At 37.9% G+C, this 25,540-nt stretch overlaps 1 protein-coding gene across 1 annotated transcript; it reads left to right on the plus strand.

Annotated features, from left to right (window-relative positions):
- Window positions 1-16,625: 16,625 nt before the first annotated feature.
- On the plus strand, window positions 16,626-22,922 carry LOC110877907 (transcription factor bHLH96). Its single transcript, XM_022126137.2, has 3 exons — window positions 16,626-17,397; window positions 22,089-22,457; window positions 22,663-22,922. Exons 1-3 carry the CDS (start codon window positions 16,921-16,923, stop codon window positions 22,753-22,755), a joined length of 939 nt encoding a protein of 312 aa, XP_021981829.1. The 5' UTR covers window positions 16,626-16,920; the 3' UTR covers window positions 22,756-22,922.
- Window positions 22,923-25,540: the final 2,618 nt, after the last annotated feature.

Below are 25,540 nucleotides of genomic sequence, written 5' to 3' on the forward strand. Positions count from 1 at the left end.
ATACATACCATTACGATAGTTATCCCGTTTCATCAATTAGTCTGTGTTTGTGAGCCAAGTCACCGTTTGTTCCCGTAATCCGTATGTCTCACGCGTCGTAAAGTAAGCTTGCCATGTTTTCTATAGCATACCGCACCCCTCCCCTAGGGTGGTGTTTTCGATTATGACACGTTTGCCTACAACAAACTCCCCGTGTTTCCTAAGCTAACCAGCTTTCCTAGTGCTCACGCGCTGCCATCAAACAATTTTTCCGATCTAAGCAATGTTCGTGTGTTTTGAGCTCAAGTCCTGGACCTGCGATTACGTTGTCAACTACATTAATCCAACAAGGAGATTAGAGTTACTGTCCAGGTTATGCCTCAGCATGGGCTGTGTGCATACTATCATGGTGCAGCTGCATTAGAGCTTCTCCCCAAGATAAGTGTCCTTCCCAGACGTTTACTAAAGTCAGTTATGCACATACTTACAACATGCCTTCGTGTGCTCAGATGGTTCGTCACTTGCTCGGTTGTCCTCATGCCTATAATCCGTCTCTTCCAGAGAAGTGTTCACAAGCTGAGATGACTCATCAGTTCCCTTGACTGCAAGGAGGTGTGCTGGTCACATTCAGCGATCAACGATTGTTTCTGTTTGTGTTTTCATTTCGAGTTGTAAGTAGACTAGTGGCAGCATTCCTAACAGTCTGCTCCCATCTTCCACATAGGTGTTGCCAGTTTCTTATACTTCGCCTTGACTTTTCCCAAGGTCAAAAGTCATACCCATACATTGTTAGACGGGTTTGCATGCCCAGTCATCAGTACAAGATTTACATGTCCAAACGTCTTTCTTTAAAATCCAGTTGAATAGAATTTTCGAAGCCGGTGTGTTTTGTTAACCACAACTTCCCTACCGTTGCTGTGAAGCGAGATTTATAGTTGTTCTATGAGTTAATGAATATCGTTCGTTTCACCAAGGTTGCTCTTCCATGCCCCGCATGGACTCAACTTTGAAAATTCTCTCCCGTTAGTTCCCTAGGTTGTACAGAACGAGTTGGGTCAGGTGGGTTAGAGTCGATGGCGAGCTGCAAGGTCCATACACGTTCATGTTCCACAGTCGTAGTCCACTCAGAAGTTCCATCCAACGATGCCATTTACTGATTTAGCTCTTTCGAAACCAGAGTACACAGAAGGCCCTTGTGATCGGTCTAGTAACGCATTTGGTACCGTCCAAGTAATGCCTCCGTGTAACTCCAAAGACCACGGTTTCCACCACTAATTGTGTGTCATGTAGTTCTTCGTAAGTCATTACTCTCTCGTGTTGCGTCGTCGTGTAACTGGGACTTTGATTCAAAACATAATGATATACCACTGTATTACCCACGCCCTTGGGTAAAAATGAGGCTCAGTACCTTACTGAATTAGGATTCAAAAGCTGAAGAGACGTCCTCATGTTCTGTCTTTCGTGAACATGGCACCCCGCTGTGCTAAAGGGATCTAAGCTATGCGACCTTCGAAATTCCTGTGATAAATCAAGCGGAACCAAGAAATCGTTGTATCCTCGAAGGACTTTTAGTGTCAATCAGTTTCCAAAGAAAACGGGTCTTAGCGAGATTCACGTGCATTCCCACTTTGTTGATTACATTACCCAAAAGGTACCTCTCGAATTCAGAAGCTACATTTATCAAGACTTCGCGTGATGTGGCTCCTCCATCAGGACCTCCCAAATAGAATAAAAGTTGTCCATGTTGTTGCTTTCCCCCCGAAAAGGGTTCAAGATGTCACCCAATAGCATGGTCGGTTCTCATGATCTATGAGGCTGCTGGTGTGATGATCGCTCTAAAGGTCATGGGGTACAAAGTTGTATGGCCGAATTGCGTCTAATAGTTGTGGTAGTAGGCCTGAAAGCTCCTCCAATTGCACCTTGAGATGAGCCACAATAATCGGTGGGTCCTTGATCCTATCTTACTTAGTCTGATCATTAGGTATAGTTGCTAATACAGTGAGGTCCTCCTTCCATAGGCGCTTTCGAGGCTGTCATTACTGACATGATGCTGATCTTCTCACCACTCTGGTACTTTAGAGCATATAGTGACGCTAAATTTCTTCTCACACGGTGCGTCTGGGCGATATGTCCTAATAACACATCAACACCAACTATTGCGCCGTAACTGCCAAGGATAGTAGAGGTAACGCCGGTGTCGAATGTCTGTCCCCCGCAATGTCGAGTTTGCATCCCAATTAACTTATGCGGTTTCCGCTGACCTGCCATCAGCCGGTTTCACAACAGGTTTGATTTCAAGAATCATCAGGGTTAAACGAAACCGAGCCGAAGCGATTTGCTATCCATCCAAACTACCATGTTGTTATTGTCCTGTCGTCGCCCACGTCAATCCTAAATATCCTTTCGCGAGTACCACTGCTGGTGTTATTGTTACAACCACACGGGTTTCTACCATACTGTCATCGCTTCCTGGGTTGTTGAACTATCAACTGCCATTACATGCCGTAGGCACCTTCATTTCCATACTGTAAGCTACTATTACAAGTACCTTGATGTCACGATAGTTGTTGCTTCTAATGCTGTTGCTCGAACAGGACTCTACGATCCTTCACCAACGATGTCCATCCCTTCATATTTCGTGCTAAGTTCCGGGGTGCTACTCGTTGTGTTGGAGTTACACAGTCCACATCCTGGTCAATTGTCATCGTTTACGTTTCGGTTGGTTCATAAAAGTCGGCTCCCATAAGTTGCTAACTAGAATTAAGGATTCATTTGGAGTCAAGTCGTTGATGTTCATTGTCAATAATTGGAGTCGTTCAAATGCTGAAGTCGGTAGAGTACTATATTTTACCCTTATGCCCATCGTTCTTACAAGTTGACTGGGTAAAACACGGTATGTTCCAGAGTGTTGCAGGCGTGACCACCCTTCAGGGTCTGAGATGTGAGTATATTGAGTTCCAACAACAAAGAGGAGTGAGGGGAAAGAAAAGGGGTATAAACCAATCATGGACGCTGCAACATCCACTCAGGGACGTTCGTACAAGCACCTAGCATCCTACTTAGTTCGCTAGGCGTTCAAAAGGGTCGTTCAAGTAATACTCGATAACATTGCGATTTCAAAAGGATTCATAGAGAGGTGAGAAAGTCACATTTGAGTAGGAGATGATTACTGTTATGACTCCTATTAGTTTGTTACGTTTCACACTGATCAATTAACAGGGCGGAACCCCTCCTTCACTTGTTAAGCCTCACTGGGACTCGCATGCACCCCACACTATTATTATGTGTGCACCCACAATAATATTGTGATTTGCATACTCATCTCAGCTCCTCCTAACTCATGTCGAATGGTTTCCCCCAACTCGAATAGCAAACAAAGAGTATCACATAACTTAAGTCACAAATGTTTAGGGAATTACCACCCTATCAGTCATATAACACGTGCAAGGGATGCGTAAGTTCATACTATCGTGTTCAACGTGCACTAGCATGCAATATCATATGTAAGTGTCCACTAGTTACGTAGTATATTGGGTATACGAAAGACGAACCTTGCAATCTGGAGCTGGGTGTCATGATCGATCTTCGAAGTTGTTCGGTTATAGTCTGGTTTTACAAAAACGTTTTTAAACCTAGTTCACTATAACCAGTGGCTCTGATACCAACTGTAACACCCCCAAAATTCCACCTACGGAAACCCCGCGAGGCGTGTTACACATCAGAGTTCGAGCCACCAATCACATTGAACCAATGATGGATAATTAAATACGTCATGACATTAATTACAAATATAAAATGTCAACATGTTATCAATTCTCAAGAGTTGTGTAGCGGAAGCATGTAACCGTTTAGAAATCGTTTCATAATAATAATCAAATCAAGGTATTGCTTATAAGTGAATCCAAGCGTCTCGATCCATGACCACTCCAGCACTCCCAGACCGCAAGTCCATGTTCCAAACGTTAATGACCTACAAGCATGCAAACAAGTGTGTCAGACTACGCTGGTGAGTTCAAAGTGTTGCTTACGTGTTGTGTTACCAGATATATGTTAATGTGATTCAATGATGCGTTACGATGTTGCTCAAGTTATATTACCCTAGGGACTACGCCCTTACGTAACCGAGGAGTGTGCCTCTAAGCAACCCACTATGTTGTTCGGTTAGTTACCCTAGGGGAACCGCCCTTACGTAACCGAGGAGTGTGCCTCTAAACAACCATAGTGAAACCCAGATAATTAGTTCACCCCCGTCCTTACGGCCCGGTGTGAGGTTTCCCACCTAATAGCGCTATCAACTAATTACCCCCATTGCCCTCCAGACAATAACCAGAACCGATTAAGTTGTTTACCCAATGTTTCCCTTCCAAATGTTTACCAGTTGTCCCAAACCACCGGGACGCATGCTTGAGAAAATGCAATGAACTCACCTGGGATTGCTCGGTATGATACACAATAGTTCAATTAAGCTACAAAGTGATCAACCACGTCCTATCACAGTTACCATACAAGTCAGGTTGGGTTCAAGTAAAGCACGTACGATTACACAGAGTTAACATGTTACGAACACGTATAGATCATGGCAACACTTAACAGTTAAACAATACATGTAACTTGTACGAAATATAATAAGCCCAATCATGTCCGACCCAATTACAATTAAACCAACATCTTGTGCGATCCAATGTCTATGCCCGAAAGATAATCAGCCCAAATAACATGTCAGCCCAAACAGATAAGCAGTCCAATAACATAACAGTCATAAGTCCAATCATTTAGCCCAACTGATTGGGCCCGTGACAGTGAAGGCCCAAAACGGTGTACGTGCAAAGGCGGTCTCGAGTCGCAACCGGCGATCTCGAGTCGCAACCGAGAGTTACGAGTCACAGCAGGAGATTACGAGTCGCAACAGGGGGTTGCGAGTCGCAATGGTGATTTCGGCTCATCATGGTCCGGTTACGAGTCGCAACGGGACTCGCAACCATGGTTCCGGCTGATGTTGCTGTGTGTGAGGTTCCGAGTCGCAATTGGACTCGCAACCATGCTAAGTCTATCGATCTGCAACAACTTTCCTGATTTCATGCACAACAGTTACACGCCTTTATGAAAATCAATTATCATTATCAGTTTCCATGATTACAATCAATTAACAGTTTCCAACAAATCATTCAGCGTATCAACGATCAAACAAGACAATCTATTGCTAACTTACATGAACCCTAACCTAAACATATGAACAATAACATAATGATTTTCACGAACATGAGCCATAACACTCAACCCGAAACACAAGATTGTAACCCTATCAATCATCGAATTAGCCCATCCAATGACCCTAGCAGCCGACTAACAATCAATCACATCCAAATCGGTTAATCATGCATTTGGTCTAGATCATCAAACATTCAGTTTACAATCAATCTTAGCTAGAATCCGATTAACCATGCACACACAACATATTGAAATCCAAACATATAACATACCAACGAGTTACATCTATCATGAACATAACCATAAACACACTAACCGATTAATGGTAGTAAGAGGGTGATCTGAATAAGAAAATGATCTTCCGATGCCTTGCCTTGTGCCGTCGAGTTTTAGCGAGAGAGAGAGAAAGAGAGTAGGGTTTTCTTGTTGTGATAGTGCTAAGTTTTGTAACAACAATGAGAATCAAACCCTTACCAAAGGGTTTAGTGTTTGCGAGTGGGGAGTGGGCCGAGCCCACTCGGCTGCCTAATGGATCCGTATACAAGGTGTGGCCCAAAAGGCTTGTGTGACCGGTACTAATGTGCGGTTTGGGTTTTGGTGTGTTGTACGATTCGGGTTTCATTCAAACATATATAGCACACATTCCCATATTTCATTAATCATAAAGTTCACATAATCACACATTATTCACATACGTTACACAAAGTAGGTTCGAGTTACGAGTTGTCACAGTATCCCCAACTAAAAAGAAATTTCGTCCTGAAATTTGGTACGCACTCACTGAGAAAGCTAAATAAGTTAAAGCAGCTAGATAAGTTAAAACTAGGTAAGTTATATCGTTTGCTGGTTTTCCTGGGGTGTCACATCAGCGATGTAGTTAACTCTTTCAAATGTGACAATCCCATTTGATAAAGTTCCTTCTCCAATTATTCTACCACCTTGATTGCCTGCGAAACCCACATATCCTCCATTAAATCCTCTAACATCGTACAATAGGGTCTTCTTCCCCGTCATGTGCCTAGAAGCTCCACTATCCATAATCCAATGTGAAACGGATCTTGAAAGCTCCTGTACATTTCAAACAATCTTAGTTAGATTTTGATGCCACCCAAGCCTCCTTCGACTCAGGTAGCTGAATGTTTACAACTGTGGTTTTGGTGTATAATTTTGGAAAATTTTTATCATTTACTTTCAAACTTTCTTCAGACCCAACCTCAACTTCTTTGTATAAGAAAAAAAATTGTCTTTTTGAAGTTGACCAGATGGTTGGTCTTTCTTTGGAACAACCTTCTTTTCAAAAACCTTAGACTCTTGTTTTTCAAGTTTTACATAATAATCCAAAGGAACATTCATCTTTACCAGTGTGGTAGAAGACAATTGTTTTTCCGACTCTGAAACCTTTGGTTTTGTAAAGCTTGTTTTCTTTTCAACAACCTTTGGCTTCCATGTTTGTTGAGGTGATGCAACCCGTGTGTAAAATTTGTCATTTTTAGTTACCACATTTTTTATGGGTTCAGTTTTGATTTTAGTGTTATCATTTTTCAAAACCTTTTTCTCAACAACCAATGGAACCTTGCTCTTTTCAACACCTTTCTTCTTCTGAATCTCAACAGTTCAGACTTAGGCTTCAAGTTGGTACACTTTCGTGCAATATGTCCAACTTGATTACATTTGAAGCATGTACGAGTATCAACTACCCGACTTGTACCTTAAGTCTGAGGCTGTGAGGCCTTTTTCTCAAAAAATTCTTGATTTGTCTTTGAAAAAATTTCCGACTCTTGCTCGGAATGAGAACTCGAACTTTTCACAAACACTTTCTTCTCAACAAACCTTTTGTTTTGAACATTCTTTTTCTGATAATTCTTACCACCCTGATAACCACCCGACCATCTTTTTTGATTGTTGTTATAAAAACATGGTGGAACAACAGGTTTTTTATAGTAAGATTTATCTTTTTGAAAGTTTAAGTCTCTTTTGGCATGTTTCAACCCTTCAAGTTCCGACGCATCGATCTCAATCAGCTTGAAAACTTTCCTCAGCTTGCCAACATTCACATTCTCAATTGGAAAATCACAATCCGAATACAACTTATCAGATCCCGCCATCTTGTACATCACAAGATTAGGTTCGTCATTTAAGTTGTTTTTGGATTTAGACTTTGGAATGTATTTATCAAGAAAACATTCATCATCCTTAGTAGTGTCACTGTCAGATTTTAAAACCTTTTCAACCACACTTTTAACCACTTCAGATTGGACACTATCTTCATCAGATGACGAATTGAATGTGACATCAATTGATTCAGGAAGTTTCACTTCATTTTCATCTTCATCATCATTAACCAACCCGGACTTTTTCTTTGAAAAATTGTTTAACACTGGTGGTGGAACCTGATGATACCCCACCCCGATTCCATCAGAGTATACATCTTCGCCTCTTTTGTTCTTCCCAATTGGTTTAGGAACGATATGTTGAAGAATAAAACTTGCGGACTTGTAACTGTTCAGTTTCAACTGTATGCGTTCATTCTCAATTTTAGCTTCCTGAAATTGAAGCTTCAACTTTGCAATTTCATCCAGTTGTTGGTTGATTAACTCTTCTTTCACTCTAAGAACTCCTGTCAATTGCATATTTTCTTTGTGTGTCTTACCATTTCTCTCATCAGAATCTTTAACCGTTCGTTTTAGCTTCTCAAAATTTTCAGAAATTTGACGATTTTCAAGAATTAACTTTTCATTTTCTTTCCTACATCTTTCTACTTCACTTTTATCATTTTTAATTTTACCAGTTAATTTTTTAGTTCGTTCATTCGAAGCTTTTAACAATTTATCACGGTTCAAGATCAGATCTTCAACGTCTTTGACCCATTTTGTCAACTCTCCGGTCTTTTGAATGTTAAGTAAGTAAGTGTACCACAAACCTTGCAGTCTTTCATGCAGTTTTTGCAGTCACTCTAAGTTTGAACTTTCTTACCTGTCTCTTTGAACTCATCATTCTGACTGACCTTTTGTTTGGACTCAGTTCCAGAACCAGAAACTACCTCTAGTTCTTTTGCAGCAAGGACCTTATCAACCATCTTCTTTAAATTCTCAGCAGTCAGTTCCTGTGACGTATCAATGATCCCGTCATCAATCTTCTTTGTCTGCTGCTCTTTCTCTTTCTCTCCAGCTTCTTCTTTTTCTTTCTCATCAACTTCTCCTCCTCCCCCACCATAATCTTTGCCAGCCTTCTTCTTCTTCAGCAATTTGCTAGATGAAAATTTCAACACTAACAGAAGCAGGATCAACAGCAATGTTTCCATTTGGATCAAGGTAACATTCTCTATCTGCATTCCATCTCCTCGCTTGTTTAGCTTCTTTGTATGTACGATCAATTCTCATCATCCTGTTTTGAGCTAGCATCCTTCTGTTGACAAACTTCTCTTCCTCTGTTCTGTTGTCTTTGAAGGGTACAATCTTTGACACAAACGCATAGCCCACTGCATCCTCTTCCGATAGCAGCTCACTCCAATCAAAACCTTCGTCATCATGAATGACAGCAAGAGCTCTAGATTTTTCATTGGGGGTATCTTCAAGCTGTTTCATTCTGGACGGTTCTGATTTGTTCTGATGATAGATTGCTCTCTTGTAGTAATCTTCACGAAATGGATTTGCAGTATCATCAGCTGGTGCGTTTCGGCATTCACGTTTGAAGTAACCTTTTTGTTTACATCTGAAACATGTCACCTTTGACTTATCAAAACCCAGTTTTGTGGACGGCCCGCAAATTGAATGTCTTCCAGTAATTTCCATAAAGCGTTGAGCTCTTCGGACTGCACTGGCCATACACCACCTGATATCGATCAATTCCATCTCTTTCGGATCGATCTGGTCATAATCTTCTTTTGTCAGGTTAGTGTTTCCAATCTTGCCCGCCACAAGACTCTCGTACGATTCTAACACAGAAGCTAAGAACACCATCTGCTGCTTTGCGGATTCTTCACTGAAATTTTGAGCATTCTTTAAATCCACAGCAATGTTGCATTGAAATAGATTCTTTGAAGCAGATTGATTTTGAGCAGTTGATGATGATCCCGTATGATAGCCACTGCTTGGAATTTCTTGATTCACTGTGTTTGAACTTTCTGCTAGAAAATGCTGTCTTTGGTGATGCAGATTTTGGTATCACACTACCTCTGTAATACAGCTCCACATTCTGCTAATAAGATGAGTTGTTGACTTTGCTAGATTTCTTGATCTCTAACTCATGGCTTTCCAGTCTTTCGATAAGCTGATCCACTGTCAAATCTTCTGATTTGATTGTGTTTTTTAGCATCAGGGCAAATTGCCAGTCTTGCTCATTTGGTAGAGAATTAAACAATTTATCAACTAGTTCTTCTTGAGAATAAATGATTCCATGTCTTGCCAGCTCCAGCTTCAGATGCCCGAATCTTTCAATCATCTTACAAACAGATTCATTTTTCAAACAACTAAACAAATCAAACTCTTTTCTTAAAAGCTTCTTCTTGTATTTTACTATTTCAGCACTACCCACACATTTTACCCTCAATTTCTCCCAAAGATCTTTCGCATTTACATATTAGATCAACAAAATTATGTCGTCTCTCACCGACTGATGAAGCAATGCAATGCACTTTTGCTCAGCTACAAAACTCTCTACATTATCAGTGCCTTCTAGATTCTCATAATCTGATCTTCCGACATTGTACCCAGTTTTCAAGCTCTTCCAGCTTGGATATGTAAATGCTTTAAGCCATTCTTTGAATCTTGTAGCCCACCTATTGTAATCTTCAATAGCCATCAACTTGGGCGGCTTATTGTATGTTCCGTATGCACTTTCTACACTTAAGGCATCAGACAGAGTTTTCTTCGCACTTTGATCTCATTTGTCTTGTTTGAAGTATCATCTCCGTTGCTTCCCGTGAAAGCAAAAATGTCACCAAACGGATTTAGAAACTCATCCATCTTTCAAGTACCTGAAACAATCAACAAACACTTAAAAAAAATTTGAAATTCTGAAAAACAGTTTCAAATGGAATTAGTTCAAGCGGAATTATGATCTCAAACGAAATCACCACTCAAATGAAATTGTATTTTCAAACGGGATTACCAAAAGGAATGTGATTCCGCGTGAAATTAGTATATGTTCAAACGGAATTAACTGTTTGGGTGCAAAATTATAATTTCGTACGGAATCTTCAAACGGAATTAAATTCCGTGTAAACTGATCAACAAATTTCAAGCGAAATTAGGTATAAATTGTAATTCCGTGCGAAATTAGTAAGCTAATTTGGTGCGGAATTATGATGATGTCAGCAAGTCCGATCTGTTATTCAAGCGAAATTACCAATTTTTCTTGAATTATTTCGAATTAAGGTCCAAAACTTTCAAGGATTCATTAAGACTATGTTTCGCTTATTATGTGTGAATTTCAAACCATTTTGACCGTTAAAACTTGTTCAATATGAAAAAGAAGGAGTAGAAGTGAGAGAATCCGATGAAATCAAGCTGAATTGGTATGAACTCCTCGTCCTGTGCTCTGATACCACTTGTTGGATCGTCGTGTGACCCTAACGAGTCAATCTGAAGAGTTCAATCATTAAAATCAAAGGCGGAATCAATGAAATTGACGTAACACAGCTTGATACTTTCTAATTATCTTCTTTTACTGATTTCCTGAGCTTTTACAATTCAAATAACAATCCGGCAGCACCTCGGCTCTGAAACACACACTCTGATTTTTTTCTAAATGACACAGGCACTTCAGTATTTATAGGCGACTAATTCCGCTTGAAAGGGTTCACACGAGACTTAATTCCGTGCGGAATTAACTCAAGCGGAAATACAAGTTCATGCGGAATTAGTTAATTTCGTGCGGAATTACTAATCTCACTTGAAACATTAATTCCGTTTGAAATGTCATAATGTTCATTTCAAGCGGAATTACCCTAAAATACTGTTTTCTCGTTTTTCGTGCCCTGAACTATCTAATACAATACAAGACTCATTAAAGACGAAGTTAACAGACATCATTGCACCAACAAAGATGAATGATCGTGTATACTAACAATGTTGTAATATGATGGAATGAAAGGATATGCGTCGCATTAGCAAGGAATCAAGCATGGAAAGCTAACGGGTCAAGAGGAGACAAGGAAGCGAATGTGAAAACAGATGCTCAAAGGTAAGTGACTTCCGACTCACTTATTAGCATGTATAGGGAGTTATTTAATACCCCTATGAATGAGGGGAGTTATGTACGAATAGGTAACAATTGAGATTACTAAGGTAAGAATGATAGTTGTGACCGAAAGTAGTTAATTAATATAAGAATGCGAAATGCGAAAAGTAAAGAGCGAGTTTGATGCTTAAATACTTAAAAGTCCCCTGAACCGGTCAAAATAAATTAAGAGGTTAAATGTGGTTTAAGTGTTTAGAACGATACAAATAAATTGGTGAATGTAAACGCGTACGCGAACCCCGTAATGCGAGCGAAAACACAAATGCTTGGTAAGCCTGGGATGGATAAGAATGTTAGAACGATTGTTGATAGTAAACATGTAGTGTACTTAGAGACTAAACGGGTCGAATATTCGAAAAAGGGAATTTTAAGCTTTTAGCTTATAAACTAGATTTTGATGCAAGTAAATATGATGAACAGATCCGTATTTTAATTACGGACGCGTAGGAAAAAGAATCACACAAAACGGACATCTAGATCAAAAGTTATGGCAATTATAAGTTTGAAAATTTGTTAAAAAATGGAGCTGGGCATTTGCAGCTCAATAAAAAGGAACTTTATGTCGAAATAGGGCTGTCATGCTACGCGACAGCAAGTCAGATTCACCGCGAAGGAAGAGGGTGTTGGCCCTCGTGCCCCGCGAAGGAAGAGGGTGCTGGCCCTCGCGCCCCGCGAGGGACCAATCAGCTGGCATTTTGTTCGATTTTGTTTGTTATGGACATGAAACTTGCTTAGACTTTTTATTAAGCGATCAAAACTAACCTTTTTGTTGGTTTTGGATTTTAGGGAATTATTTACCTTCCGATAGTCGGGACTAGTAGGTAATTATGAACAGAAGAGAGAATGCACGTAGGTTCGTATGTACGTGATCTATTTATTTGGAAGCTTGTATTTAGGATGTCTTAGCAAACCCTTTGGGATGATTTAAGTAGCGTGTAAGAGTTTGTACGTTTGTATATGTGTACATAATCATGTATGGAAGTATGAGTTTTTTTTATTATACGTATGATTGCACTTGTGTACGAAGCAGGATTTATTGCTTACGAACGAATGGGACGTGTGTATATGTTTGCATAAATTATATAAGTTTGAGTGCTAAGTTACTAAACCGCGGTCTTGAGTATGAAATGAGAATGCAGGTACACTATTAAGGACCTTGTGAAGGTTTAAGGAATTGGAATGCATGATTGTACATGGAAAGCTTATTCGAAAGACTGGCATGAGAAGAAGGAATACGGAGTGGTTATTTGATTGCGTATGTTTAATTTAAGAATGATGTCACCATATCTTAATGATGTGCATGTATGTGGTGAATGCAGGTTAGGCGGACTTAACATCAACATGAAGAATAGGAGGATTGATGATCGAGTCAAGAGTAAGGATTGTACGGGGAGAGTGGTCACTCAACTGGAGCTTATGTATATTTCATTTGATGTGAAAAATAAAGAATGAATGTTGTAAATCCTTTTAGTACTGTGTTAATTATTCTAGTAATAAACTTTCAAGTATGTTACGTGAGTAATAATGAAAGAAATTTTTGGGCTCATATTTCTGCAGTGTCGTTTTTAAGTTATTACGTGTTAGGGTGTTTCATATCAATTGCCTAGACTGGCTGTGTCGACTGTATTTTGTCATATACGCACGGTATTGCGCGGTACGCGCTTAAACTCGTAAAGTAGAGTCTTTAGGCGTTTAATTTATTTTTCCTCACGAATATGATTAACAACAGCATTTTAATCATAACGGAATATTTTTAGGATTTTAACATTAATCGGGTGGTCACCGACGTTCGTTTCGCATTTTGTTCGTTACGCGATAAGCGTTTATCTTATTATCGCTAACATAATTTTTAACCAAGTTTGGTTTTTCCAACACATCAAATATAACATATTAACACCAATTTCAATAAAATATAGCCTTTATAACTTGTATGGTACAACTCAAAATAGTCGGGTGTCACATCAGGCATCTCTGGATCCGCGGGAAGAGCAACCTTCTTTTACGGAATCGAGCTTAAGGTCTCACTTAGGAACCACAGCCGCCATAAGCTCCGCAATAGACACGAGGTCGATATTCTCATCATGCGAGTCAAGAATAACAATAGAATTCGAAGTCGAAGGTATTTCGTTCTTGGCAAAATATTCTATACAACACATATATAAATAACTTACATAGATATAATCACATAAAATCCTATCTAACCAGGATTTCTATCTTGTATAGGCTGAACATGTAAACTGTTTATAACACATAGAAATGTAATGTGCCTACAATACATAGTCTGTTAATGTTATGTGTCCATGACACATAGTCTGATAATGTAATGTGTCTATTTCTCATAGACTTCACCCATGGGCAAAGTGTTCATTTTTATAAGAAAACCTAATATCCAAAGAAGGCTAGGACCGTCCTCCTCATTTGTATCAAACCTTACCAAAGATTAGAGAGAGAAACTAGAAAGAGGAACCGTGAATCAAGCTCTATATCTCATGGATTGTGTGTTTCACCTTGGGATCGACAATATCGGTTTAGTTTATTTGTTTAGGATCAAATATAACTTGTTTTTTTCGATGTCCTCACAGGTTTTGGCGGGTTTTGAAGCTCCAATTCGCTTTCACCACAAAGGAGATAAAAATCACAATAAATGTATTGATGTTTAAAGCTTGTAATAATGCTATGAAAGGATTATAATGAATATACAACGAAAAATTAGGATCTTGACATCAAACAAAGCAAGATCTGATCAGAGCTGCCATTGTTGCATCACTTGGGTTTTTAGGTACACTACCGGCTCCGCCTCCTTCTTCATTAGCCATGATCTCGATCTTGTCTCACGTAACCTTGGTTTGTTTTAATAGGATATGTGATCCATCCACGCAGGCTCTATCAGGGTTCTTGAATTCTGATCATACCAAGTTGGCTCTAATCTTAATTTCGTTTCTAGGTAAAACATCGACTCCACCTTCGAGAGTGCCTCCTTCTTCATTAGCCATGATCTCAATCTTGTACCATGTATCCTTGGTTTGTTTTAATAGGAGATGTGATCCATCCAGACGGGCTCTATCAGGGTTCATGAATTTTGATCACACCAAGTTTGGCTCTGATAATAGTTTCGTCTTATAGAAAGTCCCCCGCTTAGGAAAACTAACTAAACGATTGTGCAATTGCATACTCTTTTTTTTATTTTGAACGGCAAATTTCTTTTTAATTTCTGCTGTTTATGGGTCTTGAACCTAAGACCTCCCCCTCCTAAGGTGTTTAAAGGGTTTGCCTCTGTTTATGGACCACCACCCCATTAGTATCTATTTCTTTCTATTTAAACTAGATAACTTTTGAAAAATTAAGAAACTAACTAAATTCGTATACAAACTAGAGAATATAGGAAATCACAAACTAATAATCACTAAACTAATGTTGGTCTTGGTTTGGGCTTCCATCCGATCAACCCAATGAATCAAATTTACTCAGCAACAGGCACTCTTATTGTGATGTCTATATCGACTATCAAACTCTTTAGTGATTTTAGTTTATACCATATATCAAACAAAACCTTCAAACCCTCACCCTACCCGAGTAAAGTTCCCGTACAAATAACTTTAACGTACTAAACGTACGAATAGCATGAAAAAGACAAAAAAACGCGATGACATTGTCGTAATTATTTGCTCGTAGGGTAATTATCAAAATTACTCTACAAATGATACTGTAGAGTAATTTTGATCTTGTAGAGTAATTTTGTAAAATGTTCTTGTAGAGTAATTTTGATTTTGTAGAGTAATTTTATAAAATGTTCTTGTAGAGTAATTTTGATCAAAAAACTATACCTCACCAAAAAACCTACCCCCCCCCCCCAACCTAAATGCTAAAAACTAAACCCCATAACTAAATGCTAAAAAAATTACAAAATTACTTTATAAGATCAAAATTACTCTATAAGAACATTTTATAAAATTACTCTACAAGATCAGAATTACTCTACAGGATTATTTGTAAAGTAATTTTGAATTGTATGTTGTTTAATAAACTTGCAGAGTAATTTTAAACATTTGTAGAGTAATTTTGATAATTACCCTATAAGATCAAAATAACTCTATAGGAACATTTTACAAAATTACTCTACAGAATCATTTGTCGAGTAATTTTTATAATCTATACATATAATAAAGTAAACCAATGTGTGACACGTGTCATTCATTGTATGCACCTATTTTTGGGTTTTCCCGCCTTTCTTTCATATTTATTTTCTAATAATTTATCTTCTAATTTGTAGATAATATTAAATAGAAAAACGTTTATCTGATAATTATAACCCTTTGAAATTTGAAAAGGGTTTCACGCTTTTTTGGATTTTATTAAAATTCATGACTACATTATATAATTATAAGTTTGAATATATATGTCAAAATTAAAATTATTCTTCAAAAATTCAGTAACATCCATACTCTATATATACAGTTAGAAAAATGTTAATAATCTTCTATACTAATAAATGAAAATCGTTTTTTGACATGTGTCAAATCTCTGGTGCATCCTTATCTTATTTTTCAATTTCTTTTTCCTATTGATTTAGTTAAAATATTTTTTAATAATAATATTATTATTATTATTATTATTATTATTATTATTTAATAGGATACAGAAATAAGGAATAATATTAAATCACAAACTTCACGGATCTCTCTTATTTATTTATTTTATTTTTCCGCTTATTAATAATCATCTAATATTTCAGTGGTTCTACCACGTATAATACACATGTTTCTAACCTAATAATTAATAAAAAAACAAATTAAAATTTAATAAGTAAATAATACTTCAAATTCATCATTTAAATACATAGCTTAACGATTGTATGTGTTAATTGATTACATTATATATAATAACTCGTGCAATACACGAGATATTTTAAAGATATAACTCTATTCTTTATTATATAAAATTAATTTTATGCAACCCGTGTAAAACACGGGGTTCTAAGCTAGTTACTAATAATTACAAAAAATACTACCGCGTTTTTTCGGTAAAAGCTTTAGTTGGTACGTTTTATACTTTAAAATCATTTGTATTTGATCTTTTCTACGCCCTACCCACCCCTCCTTTAGTCACCAGAAACATTAGTGGTCCAGCTTACGTTATCACGTGCAACATAGTGGAGATTCTCTTGTGTCTTTATAAGTAGGAGAGAGAGGTACGAACTCACACCAACATCTCCATCTGCCCTCTCTATTATTCACCAACAAGAAAATAAGGAGGAGGTCTATGGCTTATGTTTTGATCTTTTGAGTGTTGTTCTTCTTCATATACGTCAAACTTAACCTTCGTGCATTTCTTCTGTTTCTTTCTCCTATAAGTTGAGAATCCAATCCACTTTTCAGGCTTATCCACCTAAACCCTATCATAACTTAAAAAACATATCAACTCAAGTTGGTCAACCATTGAGTTAATAAATAAAAAGATCAAGATCAAGATTAGGAACATATTGTTCATGAGCAGATGGCGTTAGACACAATTATGTACCCACATGATCAAATTGGTATTTGGGGGTACGATTATTTGTTACAAGAAGATAAAACTTTGTGTGGGATTTTGGAAAGTGACAAGCTTTATCAAAATCATGAAATATTATTAGCTAGTGGCCTTGCAAATAATAATAATCTTGACTACTGTTCATCTTCTTCGGTAATGCATAATCACAACATATGTGATATGAAGGATCATTGGGGTACAAACTCTTCTCCGGAAGATTGCGTTGGTGGTGGCACCAGAAGCGACGAGACGACAACAATGACCACCGCTAAGGTGGCAGCTGTGGGCAGGAGGAAGCGGAGGCGTACTAAGAGTGGCAAGAACAAAGAAGAGTTGGAGAACCAAAGGATGACTCATATCACGGTAGAGCGCAACCGCCGGAAACAGATGAACCAATATCTTGCTGTTATCCGATCATTGATGCCATCTTCATACGTTCAAAGGGTAAAACTATTTCTATTAATAACACCTTTTGAAATACCAATGATCTTAACTCTTATAACTTGTAACTAGCCATGAACATTTTCAAATAACTGTTTTATTCCAGTAGCAAATTACATAAGAAATTAGTTATTACAATTACTATATAAGGGAATTAGTTATTATAAAACAATCAAGTATTGTAAAAAAAAATTAAAGACAATAAATCGGCTGATTTTATTTATTAATGATATTTATATATTAAAAGTATTTAATACATTATGTATGTAAAAGTTATATGTGTTTTTCTTTTAATTTTTGAATTTTAAATGCTTACGTTCAAGATAATCATCTAGACCAGTGGCGAAGCTTGACCATGAAAATGGGGGGGTCGAAATCGTATATACCCAAAAAATTCTATAGAACCGGGGGTCGAAAACGTATATACCCAAAATTTTCTATACGAAAACTACATATATAACACTACTGAGCGAAAAGTTCGGGGGGTCGGGCGCCCCTCCCGGCCCCTCTTAAGCTACGCCCTTGATCTAGACATAACTTCAATATACATTGGTTCTATGGATATACTAAATATTTTTATGCAGATAAGTAAACATTATAAACAACCATTTATTATATTTAAAAGAAGTTAATACTGAAAAATTTTGATTTTTTTTGCTTTTGTTTTTTGTTTTTTTAACCATAAAAAAGTTGTTCAAGAACCATCCCATTGACAAGTGAGATGGTGATCCATTAGCAAAAACAAATTTTTTAAACACTTTGGGATAGAAAGATTTTGAGTTCAAATCTTATAGACAACAAGTAATAAAAGAAATTTCGCTTAAAAAAACATCCCATTTTAACCAAGCATTTGTAGCCACAAATACCATAAAGCTATCATTTACAATAATTCATTACTCGAGTGTTTAGATAGATTTTCTTTTTGAAGTCTTGAAATTTGTAGAGTAAAATGGTTCTCTAGATTCTACATCTGTTTCTTACTTTAAATCTTTCTTAGTTTTGTTTTGTTTTTTAAAAGAAAAAGAGATGTTACATCACACAAACTTTTGAAATTAATTAAAAGAATATTGATGTTACTTTATATTGCAGAGCAGACAGAGTCACATCACTGAATTATATTGATGTTTCTTTTTAGTTTGAGTAAACTGCCATTTTGGTCCCTATGGTTTGGCCAGTTTTGCCACTTTAGTCCAAATCTCAATCTTATTACATCCAGGGTGCGTGATTATAGTCCCATGCGTGATTATGTGGTCCCATGCGTGATTATGTGGTCCCATGCGTTATTATACCCCTGATCCAACGGTTACCATTGTCTCCTACGTGATGTATGATAAGGCTTTTTGTATGTTAACCTTACTCTATATATATATATATATATATATATTAATATACACACATACATAAAGTTTAGCAGATACCCACATCAGCAACTAAATTCCCTTCTTTGATCAAAATCTTACCCACCGTCCGAGCAATCTCCACCGTCAATTTCTTCCCTTCCACCACCACCGACTTCCGCGGCATCTCACAAAAAGTCAACAAAACCAAGACGGAGATCCACGTGACGATGGTGGCCGGAATCACCACGGCCAAAGCGGCGGCCATGGAAAGAAGGCCGAACATGACACCCAGAGCCACGGAAGCGTAGATCGCTGGCCACCCTGTTGACGAGGACGGAGAGGCCGTGACGACGGTGTCGTACCATGAAAGTACCAATTTCAGGAGGTTCCATGATGATGATAAGAGGACTGTGTACACAAATAAGGAGGTTCGAAGAGGCCGTGACGGCTGCCGTAGATCGCTGCTCTTCCGGTTGTTCCGGTAATATTTGTGGTTAATATGATGTGTTTTGATTGAATTTTTGTTGGATAAAATATGAATTAGACTCCATACTTGTTGAATTCGGTGTATACAAGTCAATTTAGGGATGTAAACGATGGTGGTGGTTGGTGTTCGACAGAGAGGAGAGAGAGAGAAGAGAGAGATGGGTGTTTGGAGAGAGAAAGAGAGAGAGTGTGTGTGTGTGCAGGTTTTAGAGAGAGAGTTGAGGGTGGTGGCGGTGTAGGTTTGATGGTGGTTGTTGGTTTGGTGGTCATCGGCCGTGGTGGCTGCCGCCCCCTCCTTCTCTTCATCAGATCTGGGGCGGTGGCAGGTGATGCGGTAGGTGTGGTTGGGAGTGGTGCCGTCGCAGGTGGTGTTGTGTGTGGTGGTGTGGCGGGTGGTGCAATGGGGAAGATGAAGATGATTAGAGAGAGAGAGAGCAGAGTTATATGTTAGAGAGAGAGATGTCTGTATGTTGGACCTGTTCTTGTTTATAGAGAGAGAAGAGAAGATGATTATTTGGGGAAGATGATGATTATAATTAAGTTATAATAAAGAGATAATAAAAAAAATCTAAAATGATCAAAATGCCCCTGAGGGTAAAGACAAAATAGCAGGTAATTAATGGGAAATCTGGTCAAATTTGGATTTTGGACTAAAATGGCAATAAAATGCAAACCACAGGGCCCTGAATGTAATAAGTTTGAGATTTGGACTAAAGTGCCAAACCTGACCAAACCACAGGGATCAAAATTGCAGTTTACTCTTTTAGTTTTTATTAAAACTATATTTTCGTTGACAAATATGTAACGTAAATTCATAAAAAAAATGCTATTTTTTTTAACTACATAAAAACTTATATGTATGATAATAGCTGTATGAGAATAATTATATAGTAAATGTAATATAAGTTTTCTGTATCAAAAAAGTTGATGCATGACCCTCTTTTGTACCTCTAGAGTTTAACATCAGCAATTTTTTTTATTTTATTTTATTTTTTTTTTCATCATAGAGAGATAACACAGATGCTATTGACAAAAATTCATTTAAAACGATTTTATGATGATAAATAGGAAAGGGAAGTTGTATCATTTCTATGTTATAAATAGGGTGTACCTATTTGCACATCCATTTTCCTATTCACACACTAAAAAAATGTTTTTTGTCCTATATTCACACCCTGCAGTGTTGAGCTGTGGACAAAGCGCGGCGTTTTGGTCCGGTTAACCAGACAAATACTGACGGGTGTCTGACGGGTCTGTTGACCGGACCAAAACGCCGAGCTTTGGCCGCGTTTTGGTCCCGTCAACCAGACAAAAGACTTACACCCGATCTGGTTGACAGGACCAAAACGCGGACAAAACTCGGCGTTTTGGTCCGGTCAACAGACCCGTCAAACACCCGTCAGTCTTTGTCTGGTTAACCGGACCAAAACACCGCGCTTTAACCAAAGCTCGACACTGCAGTGTATGCACATAGAAAAAGAACACCTTTTTGGGTTGCCTATCTAAAGTACTTGTAGATAGTTTGAGCCTAAAAATATGAGCTATGATCATGAATATGAGCAACTGACAATTTGTAATATAAATAGTGATACCGTAATTTAGGTATGACTTTTTCTGATACAGGATAATATAATATGTTTCTTTTTTTGTTTTTAGCAATGCGTTTCATTTGTTGTATGTTTGCAATAATTTTTAGTAAAAGAACTAAAAATGATATATATTATAAGGGTGAAGGGGGCATCCCTTAATTAGGTGAGGGCAAACTTTTTTTAACCCAATCATACGTTGCCATGTCATTTCCCCTCTATAACTTCCTTCTTTTCCAAAAACATACGCGGTGCACCCCTCTTAGGGGAATTGTTTTTTTATTCAAAAAAAAAAAAAAAAATTCATTGGTCCCCGATTTCCCTCTCTCCTTCCTTTCATCGGTGCCTCCTTCCCGATTTTGTTCCCCGATTTGGCTCACCGCCCGGATGGCGGCACCTTCCCGCACGGCGTTTATGGTCACCGAATGTATTCCCCGAAGGTGCCCCGGGTGCCCTAATATAGTTATGATACATTGACGAAAATTATATAACGAATCCATAAAATATTTAATATAAACTTTTGTGTTTTAATAAAAGAAAATATATTATTGTGTTAACAATGAACAAAATATTTACCAAAAAGGCTTAATATTTAAACAACTTTTTGTTTACCAATGGGTAGGGGTGTAAATTAACCGGGTCGAGCCCGAGCTCGACTGGGCTTGAGCTCGGCTCATCATGTTTTTATGAAGTTTGAGCTCGAGCTCGGCTCGGTTCGAGCCTACTTATTTGAGCTCGAGCTCGGCTCACGAATTTAAACTAAAGCTCGAGCTATTTTGAGAACAACCTCAAACGAGCTAAAAGCTCGGCTCGAGCTCGCTTCAGTATCGCTTAAACGAGCCAAAACTCGGCTGAGTTCAACTCGCCAATGTTATCATCATTATTATTATATTATATAAAAAATAAATAAATTTTTGTTTGGAGTCGTTTAGGCTTGAGCTTTGTATTTCAGGCTCGAGCTCGGACTCGATAACTAAATAAGCTCTAATTCTGGCTCGAGCTTGGACTCGTGCTCGTGAAAACTCGGCTCGTTCGAGCTTTTAACCGAGTCGATAACGCATAACTCTCAACCTCCCGGGCTTGTTTACACCCCCTACCAATGGGGTGGTGGGCCATTGGCAAAGGCAGACCTTTAAACACCTCTGGAGGGGAAGGTCTTGGTTTTAAGTCCCACATACACATAGCAAGGAATAAATGAAATTTGCCTTTGGCTTTTTAATAAAGATTGTAATTTAGAAATCGTGTATTATGTGTTTGCTTATCAGTAATAATTAATTTACAGGCGGATCAAGCATCAATAATAGGAGGAGCCATAAACTTTGTGAAGGAGCTGGAACAACAACTACAAACTCTAGAGGTACAAAAGAGGGCCATGCCAAACAACGGCGCCTATGCTCCAGCGCTACCATTTGGCGAGTTCTTCACATTCCCGCAATACTCTACTAGATCTACCAACGAAGGTTCGGCCACTGCTATGGCGGAGATTGAAGTAACAATGGTGGAGAGCCATGCAAACCTCAAAATACTATCAAAGAAACGCCACGGGCAGCTCTTGAGAATGGTGGGGGAGCTACGGTGTTTATGGCTCACCATTCTCCACCTTAATGTTACCACCGTTGATCACATGGTACTCTACAGTCTTAGTGTCAAGGTTAGTTTGACTTTTAGCATTAATATCTAAACAATGATCATGTGTTATGTTTAGGTAGATAGTCGGGACCAATGATAGTTTTAGATCAAACTTGCAATATAGGAAACTCAAATGAACCATCCATGTAATTAATTTTTTAGAATATTTGGGGTTTTTTTTTATATTAATGGTCAGTAAAGTAATATTTATTCTTTACATTGGACAGCTTGAGGACGGGTGCCAGCTAAGTACGGTTGATGAAATTGCAAACGCGGTTAATTGCATTCTGGGAAGAATTGAAGAAGAACAAGTGCCTTAACCTACTACTAACCCATCCATATATATAACCCTACTGTTTTTATAATAAATAAGGTTTTAATTACTTTCTATCTCTTTCTCTCTTCATGTTGAGTTTATACTATCATTATTTCCTAATTTTATCAATCATAGAGAATTAATGACAAAGTTGTACACTGGGTTTTTTTTTTTTTTTTTAAATAATTAAATATCTTTATGTAACAAATCACAGATGTTCCTTCTTAATAGAAAGGAGAATTTCTTTACTTCTATGCATTTGAACTCATGATCTCGAAACCTAGGTATTCCAAGAAGTTTTGCGTTTTCCACTGGGCCACCAACCCCAATGGTAATCCAGCATGTTCTACTCAGGAAACTTTACATGTGTGTATAAATTTAAATCGTTATATTTCCACATTATAAATTTTGAACATTCTAATGCATAAAGTAGTTGTAAAAGAGGCTTAGGGGAGTTTTCAAAATAATTTTGATTTATACTAATTATTGTTATGCATAAAGGAGTTGTAATAGAGGCTTAGAGGAGTTTTATATATTGTTATGCATAAATGAGTTGTACAAGAGGCATAGGAAAGTTTTCAAAATAAATTTGTTATTATACTTTTAACTAAAAAGTATTTGGTTTCTTTATTTACTTTTAATCCAACAATGTTCATCTTTTGCAAATTTAAACTCACAACTTTTTTATTTTTAACTTTGGTCTTCTACTTTTCATGTTTTGCAAATTTTTTTTATGTTTCTCTCGAAATTTTGCCAGTTCACACGGCGCAACGTGCGTATATAGTTCAACGTTTTAACGTTTTCTTCTAAATTTTGCGACTTAACACGACGCAACGTGCGTGTGTGGTTCAACATTGTTACGTCGGCTATTATTTCCTGTTTGACAAGTTCGTCGCAATGTGCGGATTCTAAATTGACTTAGTATTACTTTCCATACTTTACGTTTCGGTCTAATTTCTTCACATTAACACGCCGCAACGTTAGTGTTGATGGTCGTTGTCGGTGATGTGGCATTTGTGCTATTTCTCCTGGTTTTACACCCCCACCGCAACGCGGGCGGCTTCACACTAGTTTCAATATAAATTATGAGAGCTCAAAATTAAATTAAGTTAAAAGGATTTAAACAAAACTCGATATTATGAGCTCTCAGTGGTAACTGGAATTATGTATCAACCTGGTGATCGATATATGAGATACCCTACCAAGTTTAGCAGTACGGGTATAAGAAAAGTAAAGCTTTAACTTCGCTAATGATGTTTTCTATCCTTATCTAATTGTTTGAGAACTTGGCGTTATTCCTCGCGTGCCACAGACTCCAGTATACTATCATAACTATCATAATCATGATAGTATACTGGAGTCTGTGGCGCACTAGGAATAACGCCAAGTTCTCAAACAGTTAGATAAGGGTAGAAAACATCATTAGCGAAGTTAAAGCTTTGGGTTTTCTTTGGTTTTCGAACAGTTCTAAGTATAAAGGGATAGGTTGGGGGAATGGTGTTCTTTTGTAAATATGTAATTTAGTCTGTGTCTATTCCTTTTTTGTCGGCCCGGCTTGGGTCGGCGGTTTGTTAAGGAAATTCACCTTTCAGAAAAAAACTGATATAACCACACCCATAAAGAGCAAAAACAAAGTCAGCAAGCTGCTGAGTGTTGGATATTTATGTCTGGTTCGATAAGTCAACGCTATCGACCGGGTCTTGATCCGTAAGAGTTACACTGTGGGCAACGAACTAAAATCCACTTAACTGGTTTAACTGGTAATTAAGAACGATATACGGGTATTAACTAAGAGACGGGTACATGGACCGGGTGAGACAAGAATACTCCATACTCGCCACTTGTCATGCATTCATCCATGCTACGCCACTTGTCGCGCATGCAAGAACCTTGGCCAATTGTAACACATGCATTATGCATGTCCGCCACTTGGCAAATATGCATGAGCCTCCATCTACTATTTAAATGAGTTTTTGTGTCTTGCATATGGTGGTTGCAAGAACTAAAAAAAACCACTCTCAAAGGAACACCCATAACCGGCCGCCACACCGCCGCTTGCCGCCGGCCACTGCCACCGGGCCCGCCGCTCGCCGCCAGCCACCGTCGCCGCCGCTACACGAGTTCATACTCGCGTCTCGTTAGCTCGTATCACTAGCACTTGTTCGTCGAACCTCGGTGTCTCAACCGGTTATTTACTAACCGAAGGTATATCTAAACCCCCTATGGTTGGTGTTTTTATTTTGTGTTTGCATGTCGGTGATCTTGCTCCATTACGGATACTCTTGGTGTAAAAGGTGTTCATACTTTTTAAATATTGTTATCCATGCTTCTGTTTCCTTAAAATGTATATATATATATGTATATATATATATATTACTAGTTAAAGTTTATTTAACTAACACATATATATGTATACATATTTGTCAAAAGTATTTTTGACTAATCTTTGTAAGAAATAAATATATACATATATGAACCGGGTTCAAAAAAAATATTATACCTCGGATATCCTTTGGTGGTATCAGAGCCGATGCTCACCACATGCAAATCGAAACCGGTCTTTTCCACCGGAATAATAAGTCACAAACTTTAAAAGTCTAAAGTTTTTGATTTATTTTATTTTGTGCAATATATATATATATATATATATATATTGGTCATATTTTAATTGTTAATATTTCATTGACCAAAATTGCCCAAACATACTTTTGGTTATGTTGAATATGTAAATCATGCCCGACCTTGTGGTTATGTTTATGTTTGGTTTTGTTCATGGTTTTAGCCCATTT

Source organism: Helianthus annuus, chromosome 9, assembly GCF_002127325.2.
Source record: "Helianthus annuus cultivar XRQ/B chromosome 9, HanXRQr2.0-SUNRISE, whole genome shotgun sequence".
In the NCBI taxonomy this organism is placed as follows: Eukaryota; Viridiplantae; Streptophyta; class Magnoliopsida; order Asterales; family Asteraceae; genus Helianthus; species Helianthus annuus.